We start from the raw sequence: 7,377 nt of genomic DNA on the forward strand, positions 1-7,377 counted from the left end.
TTTTTTTTTCGCGAGAGGCACGGTTTTGCTTCCGACAGTGGCACGGTTGTGCTTTCGCGAGAGGCACGGCGTGCCTCTTTCGGAAAAGAAAAAAAATGTGTTTTTTGTTTTTTTTTCTTTCACGAGAGGCACGGTTTTGCTTTCGCCAGAGGCACGATTGTGTTTTCGTCAGAGGCACGGGCGTGCCTCTTTCGGAAAGGGAAAAAACCCGTGTTTCCGGTTCGGTTTTTTCGTCGGTTTTTTAATCCGGTTTTTTCGTGAAAAAAAGATTGTCAAAACCTATCAACATGGGATCTAGTTTTGAAGATCTCGACGCGAGCAATCCAATGACGAAAGCGGTTCGAGATTTGAACACACGATTTAAGAGATAAAACATTTTGAATAAACGGATCTACGAAAAAAAGGAAAAACTCCCAGGTTGCGATAAGTGGCGCACATGCAGCGCCCACTTGTCGCAACCTGGAGAAGTTGGAGTGATCTCCGCAAGGAGTACTCCTTAATTAGTGATTTCGTTTGTTTATGTGGTCATCCAGGGATCTAAATGGGCCTTATCCTATTCCGGCCTCTTCTTTATCCTATTTCAATCTCTTCTTTATGAATCAAGAATCTCGCGGGAACAATTCAGGACGAAATAGGTGTAGATCGGAGGAGGCAAATTTCGGAGCTATCTAGATGTCATAGGACCATCCATACGACGATGGTCGGTTAGGTGCCATTAAGCCTGTGCATGACAACCCGACCCGAAGGCCCGAATACGAAGCCCAACATCCGGGCCGGGTTTGGGCTTCACTTTATAGCCTGAAGCCCGGCCCAAAAGCCCAAAATGGTCATATACATATATATATATATTTGAAATACAGGTATAATATATTAATATAATATATATCCTGAATTTATTTTATTTAATTAAAAAATGCACTGTTCATGTGCTTGGTCCAGGTTCAGGTTTGGAATTTTTTCTTTGGGTTTTGCCAAGCCCGGCCCGAACCTGACCCGGCCCATGAAATGATCAGGTTTAGGTGCCATGTAAAGGAGGAAAACCAAATTTATCCTCTTACAATTTTTAGGGGATCGGTTATAGATGCTCTCTGTTCCTAAGTCCGTCACTGATCCACGGAAAGGATCTCAACTACCCCATCGATTGGTTACGCTTACGCCGGTCACACCGGAGACTGACGTCAAGCGCGCTGTGACTAACATCGGGGATCCCTTGTTAGTGTGAAACGTGGAGGTTCGTCGCCACGGAGGACATCACCGTCGGGACGGTGACGAATATGCTGTTTGATGTGCCAGAAGATGGAGTTCAGGGTGAAGCTCAAGAGAGTTGCCAATGCCTCCGTAAATGGCACGGCTGAGGGGAGCCACCGGTGGGTCTCCGGCAAGCACTCCGTCTGCAGGACAGCAGCCCCATCTCCGTGCTCTTCGAACCATTGCTTACAGTAAATTGCAGAAAACCACCACTTTGAGGGCTAGGTTTTCAGAAAACATTAGGTTACAGTTTCTTGACAAATTGCATCATGTCTTGTATAATCTTTTTTGCAAAAACCACTGATTGGCGGATCTGGCTCGGTTAAGTGCATTATGACAGATGGGCCCCCTATTTTGCTGATGTGGCACAGCGTTTTACCAAAGACAACATTAGATGGGTAAAAAAGCGAAAACACCCCCAACATTTTTGCCAAAAAGCGAAAACACCCTCCCCGATTCAGATCGGGATCTGTCTCTCCCGCACACCATCGCCGTCCTCCTTCCGCTGCCGGTGCAGCCATGCTGTGGGGCTCGAGCAGGACACATCCTCCGTCGTGACTGAGAGTAAAAGCGGCGCGAGGAAGCTGCTGAGGCAGGAGCTGTCGTAGGAGTCGGGAAGGGCAGGGGCTCGGGCTTGACGGCCGCGAAGGAGCCGTCGGGGAGCCAGTCGCAGGAGAAGGCGTCGCGGAAGGCGTCGTCGACGACCATGTCATCGGCGTCGTTGGGCCGGAACGGGAGCGACTCGCTCCACTGGTCCGCCACGAGGCTGCCGAAGCTCGCGCTCCGGCAGTATGCTGGCTGCGCCTGCGCCACCGGCTCCTCCAGGAGCTGCTGCCGGATGCTGTCCAGCGCCACCGCTACCGCCGCGTCGGACGACCAGCCGCCAGGCCGTCCTCACCTTCCTCCGCCGGTGCAACCGTGTTGTTCAAGCAAGGACGGCGGCAACGCAATGGCCGACCCGCCACGCGACCGTCGCTCTGCTCCGCCGGCGCCATCGCCGCTTTGCTCGCTCGGTGCCGCCGCGCTTCGCGCAGGGAGGAGACAGGAGTCTGCACTCCACGGCCACCGAGGACGGAGAAGGAGAGAGGAGGCCGCGGCATGTCACGCGAGGGAGTGGCTGCCCGGCCTCGTGTGCGTCGGCACCGAGCGAAGGATCTGGCGGCGAAGGGAGAAATGGGGATCGAAGGGAGAGAAGGGATCGAAGGGAGTGGGGGCTAATTGCATTTTTCCTTTTTGATTCAGGGGTTTCTGTGTAAAATGTAAGGACTAGTTTGTAAATTCATATTAAAATTGATCTGGCACAAAATGTTATGCCACATAGGCAAAAAAGGGCCCCACCTGTCATAAGCGTGATCAAACAAGGCTTATCCGCCGATCAGTGGTTTCTGCAAAATGTTTACGAGAGATACGGTGCAATTTGTCAAGAAACTGTAACCTAGTGTTTTCTGAAAACCTAGCCCTCAAAGTGGTGGTTTTGTGCAATTTACTCCATTGCTTAACTAACTGACTAGGATTGTCTTCTTCCTAGCAAGACCTCTCTTGATTTATATGGAGTAGCAGCTCTTTCTCATAGAAGAGGAAAAATGGGTGAAGATTGAGCAGTTTGGGCACTATGATGATCAAACAGCACAAACAAAAATGGATGGCAATCAAGACTTTTACAGGAAAGAATTCGATGCCTGCCGGCCCGACCGTAGGCGGGTCCTTCGGCTGCATAGATCCGACCTATGTTATTACAAGATCTGACATGAAGCATAATTAAGGGGAAGATGTTCACAAACCATGGAACAAAGTTGAATCTGATGAAGATTTTTTAGTGTACTAGTTCTGCTACTGTACCAGTGCACAATAAGAGTATAAGACCAAACAAGTGCACTCATGTACAATTTAGGCCTCCATACAGTATTCTGGCAGTTATACTGCCATTTTACAATCACTTTAGCATTAGACAAGTAGGACAAAAACCCACCTTCACAACTCACAACCTGAAATCAGAGATCGCAGTTTTCCCATCTAACCCGATGGAGAAGTAATGCTTCACGTAATCTCTGACAAGGGTCTCCCTGTACAACGGCGGGTTCTCATTGGACAACAGCTCCTTGATTGGACCATACATCCTCGTCGAGGCAGGGTGGAATTGCGTGCTGAAGAAGCACGCGATCGATACCCTCGGCGCAGTGTTCTTCGCCAAAACTCTATGTTCCACACTCCTGAACCCGTCATTGGAGACCAGCTGAACATTGTTTTACCAAAACAAAACAGCTCAGAATGATCAGGGATGACACCCATATGTTGAACAGACAATTCAGAATGAGATGTATCACAATATAGATACCTGTAAGAGATCACCGATGTTCACGATGAATGCTCCAGGTGTCGGTGCGACATCGACCCACCGGTCATCATGGAGGACTTGAAGGCCGCCAATTTCGTCTTGGAGAAGTATGGTTAGGAAGCCATAGTCTGAATGCCGGCTTGTCCCGATGGCGAGTTCAGGCTGGGGGCATGGAGGGTAGTAGTGACATACTATCACCTGTCCTTGGTTGCACTCTATATCTGTCAGGTAGCTCGGTTCGAGCCCAAGAGCTTCCGAGAGCAGATCAAACAAAGTTTTCCCCAAGTCCTTTAATTGCTTGGCGTATTCAAACAACACATCGCTGAAAATCAACATGTTAGCGCCGATTTCTTTTTTGAAACAGGTCATTTACATAAGCTTTACTGAAAATTCACAACAAAAAGGGCTGGGAAGTGATTTCACTGGACAATTTAACTCTTGACATGTTTTCAATAGTCAAGAACTCACACTAACAATACATACTCCATTGAGATATAAACTACTCCCTCCGTTTCTAGATATAAGTCCTTTTAGAGATTTTAATAAAGACTACATATGGATGTATATAGACGCATTCTAGAGTGTAGATTCACTTATTTTGCTCCGTATTTAGTCCGTATTGGAATCTCTAAAAAAACTTATACGTATTTAGGAATGGAATGAGTAACCATTAGTACTACCTGTAGATTGCTCATGTGATAAAAACGCAGAGAAAGACAAGAAATGATATTTGCAATAGTATCTATGATAAAGAAAATAGAATACATATTAATAGTAAATCTCATTTACCTACTACAGTAACTAGTACGGTTTAAGAAGAACTTATTTCATTTCAATGAGAAATATCACATTAATAGAAACTGTGAAGGTGTTTCCATTCCCACCATGAAAATCATGCAATCATCATATACTCTCAAGCAAGCAATCGAATCTCCATGAGGAATTACAGTTAGGGAACCTGCAGAGCACTCACCGGCAGCTATCCGGCAGGTCGCCGGCGTCGGGCGGGTCGGGGGCCATGCGGAGGTAGAGCGTGTCGCGCCAGTTTGCCACCGGCGACTGGTGCAGGTCGAAGTTGCAGTGGTACTTGACCGCCTTGTCAGGCTCACGCGAGTAGAGCCTGGCCTTGTCGCTGCCCTCGCAGCCGTCGGCTTCGTGGAATCCCCGCACCGCCTCCGTCGCCGCGGCCATCGACTCTAGAGGCACGCCATGACCCGTTATCTGGAAGAATCCCCACTCCGCGGCCGCCCGGCGGACGGCAGCCACCACGGCGGCGCGGTCGGAGCCGCCGAGGTCGATCACGGGAATGGTCGCCGCTGCCGAGGGCGATTCTTGGAAGAGAGCTTGCGGTGGCGGTGATTCGTCGTGGTGATGGTCGGGGACGCGGAAAATGCGGGGGAGCTGCGTGATGCCGGAGGCGGCAAGGCCGCGGACGCCGGAGCAGGTGGTGTCCAGCGCTCGGAGTTCGGCCGTGCGGTCGTACGCGGCGGACATGGCTGCCGTCGTCGACGTATCCTGGGCTCTGGATGACTGGATGGTCTGCAATTGCCTCCTCTCTGCTTCCTCCGCATTTATACTGGAGTACTCCGTAGTCTACTTCGCTGTCAACTGTCACCAAAGTTTCAAACAAGGACTGCTAATCTTCTAGAGTACTCCGTAGTAGTATTGCTATAAAATTCCTCAATAGAAAAAGAAATATATTTGGTCTAGTTTTGGCTTGTAAGCTTAAAAACCGGACAAATCAGAGACTGAACATTAATTAAAACCAAACAAATTTGGTCCCTTTAGACAGTCTGACAACCCCATCAAACAAAAAAAGGGAAAAAACAGTTAACTAGAAAAAGGAAAATATGATAATATTGAAAAAGGCATGAATCTTTGCGAATAATTATCAAATTATATATGGTTCGACCCTCCTCCTCTTCCCGGGCTTTGGGGCCGTCAATGAATAATATTGGGCATGTGCTCAGAATCATATATATGATCGACCCAAGTAGTTATCTATCGAACCACACACACGCAAAATCCTACCCGCCGAGTATGATCATGACTTCTTGAGTTTAGCCTTTGATTTAGGGGTTTGTCCTGTACATGCAATTTATGTGAATTTAATTATTTTTCTGTTCTAGTATCTTTTTGATTGTTTGGATGGGAATTTGGATAGTTATACTTGTGCGACCTGCTAACCGTGAGACCTGGTCTCATATAAAAAAAAAATCCGCAACATAGTGACTTTGGTTCTAGGACTTCTGTTGTCAAATCTCAACTTTATTTTTTTTCTGTGATACTAAATATTAATGCATTGCTTATTATTTTTCTTTGAAGCTACCTCTCTATGACTACTATATTCGCAATTTCACTTCATAATAAATGTGGACTTGAGATTCAGAAGTTTGGTGCTATTTTTTATGTTTTGTATTCGAATACCCGATTATTCGGTGTTATTTTGTATGTTGTGCACTCAAACAGTTGATTGTGTGGTCCTATTTTATATGTTGTTCTCCGGTTCCTCACAAAGGTTCTAGCTCCGCCACTAACCTCAAACACACCATGTGCTTAGGTTCAAATTGATGAGCATCTGCATTCATCTCAAAGTCATCCGGTAGTGTGCTGATAATAATCCATTATGTTAACAGAGCGTGAAAAATAGTAATGCACATGTCTTGAATTATTCTCTCTTTGTGACTAAAAAGATAATGTTCTCCCTTTGTTTTTTCCTCATTTATGTCATATATCATATCTTTACATTGATATATCCAAGGCTTTATTCTTTCATCTTTCACAAGACAATACTACCATGTGGCTACCGTTTCATCCGCTAATGGTCTCGCTTCTTAATTAAATCCAAGTGTTATGACCAACCAATTTCCTATTAACCTATGCTTACTTGCTTCGTCCATAAAAGTAAATTTGAAGCAACATGCATGTCAAGTACACATGAAATCATCGATCCTCTTAAATTGTAATAAGGTGAAAGAATGAATCATCTATATATTAAAGAAAAAAACATTTGCTGTTTCTTTGTGTTGGTTTGGGAGAGGCGATTTATCACACACACATGCAGCGACATGGACATTTTGGGCCACACGATGGCATCAAAATTCAATAATGTGTGCATGTGTTTAGGGCTTAATTACTTCGGGTGTGGTTCATGCATGTAGTGTCTGGCAGCTTTTGGCAAAAGAGTGATACTCCACCCACCCCATCTCTCATGTTTTTCTTCTTACTTTCAAATTTGTTTCTATTGTATCTTTTGGACCAAAAGTCCAATTTATATTTCGTTTGTATATTTGTGTTCCTTGTGATGACAGCTTTGAAACTAGATATCTTTTGAATACGTTTTGAAAAGTCTTAAAAAATTCACCAAGTTTTGACTACTAAAACTTGATATGAACGGATAATAAATTCACCAAGTTTCAGAAAGTAAAACTTAAACACTAAACCCTAACCTCTAACCTCTAAACTATAAGCCCAAATCCCAAAACACTTACCCTAACCCCTAATCCTTGAAAGAAAATGAAACTTGGTAAAAACTTAATTTTACGACTATCAAGTTTAAATATTTAGAACTTAGTAAAATTTTAGAAGTTGCCAAAATGTACTCAAGAGTGTTTTTTTTCCTTGTCACAAGATTCAAAAACATGCACATGAAAATTAAATTGAACATTTTGTTAAAAAGACATAATAGATTCAAATTTGGAGATGAAATAAAGAAAAACATGAAAGATGAGGTGGGTGGAGCATGCAACTCTGCCTAAAACTACATGCATGACATGTAAAACGCATGCAAATGA

General features: G+C 45.0%; 1 protein-coding gene across 1 annotated transcript; it reads right to left on the reverse strand.

Moving 5' to 3' along the window:
- Positions 1–3,075: 3,075 nt before the first annotated feature.
- On the reverse strand, positions 3,076–5,077 carry LOC119361799 (1-aminocyclopropane-1-carboxylate oxidase homolog 1-like). The gene is made up of 3 exons (XM_037626947.1): positions 4,557–5,077; positions 3,584–3,905; positions 3,076–3,481 (listed from the first exon to the last, which is right to left on the reverse strand). The coding sequence occupies exons 1-3, from the start codon at positions 5,075–5,077 to the stop codon at positions 3,227–3,229; spliced, it is 1,098 nt and encodes a 365-aa protein (XP_037482844.1). The 3' UTR covers positions 3,076–3,226.
- Between the last annotated feature and the right edge of the window lie 2,300 nt (positions 5,078–7,377).

The sequence above is a fragment of the Triticum dicoccoides genome, chromosome 2B (genome assembly GCF_002162155.2).
Source record: "Triticum dicoccoides isolate Atlit2015 ecotype Zavitan chromosome 2B, WEW_v2.0, whole genome shotgun sequence".
In the NCBI taxonomy this organism is placed as follows: Eukaryota; Viridiplantae; Streptophyta; class Magnoliopsida; order Poales; family Poaceae; genus Triticum; species Triticum dicoccoides.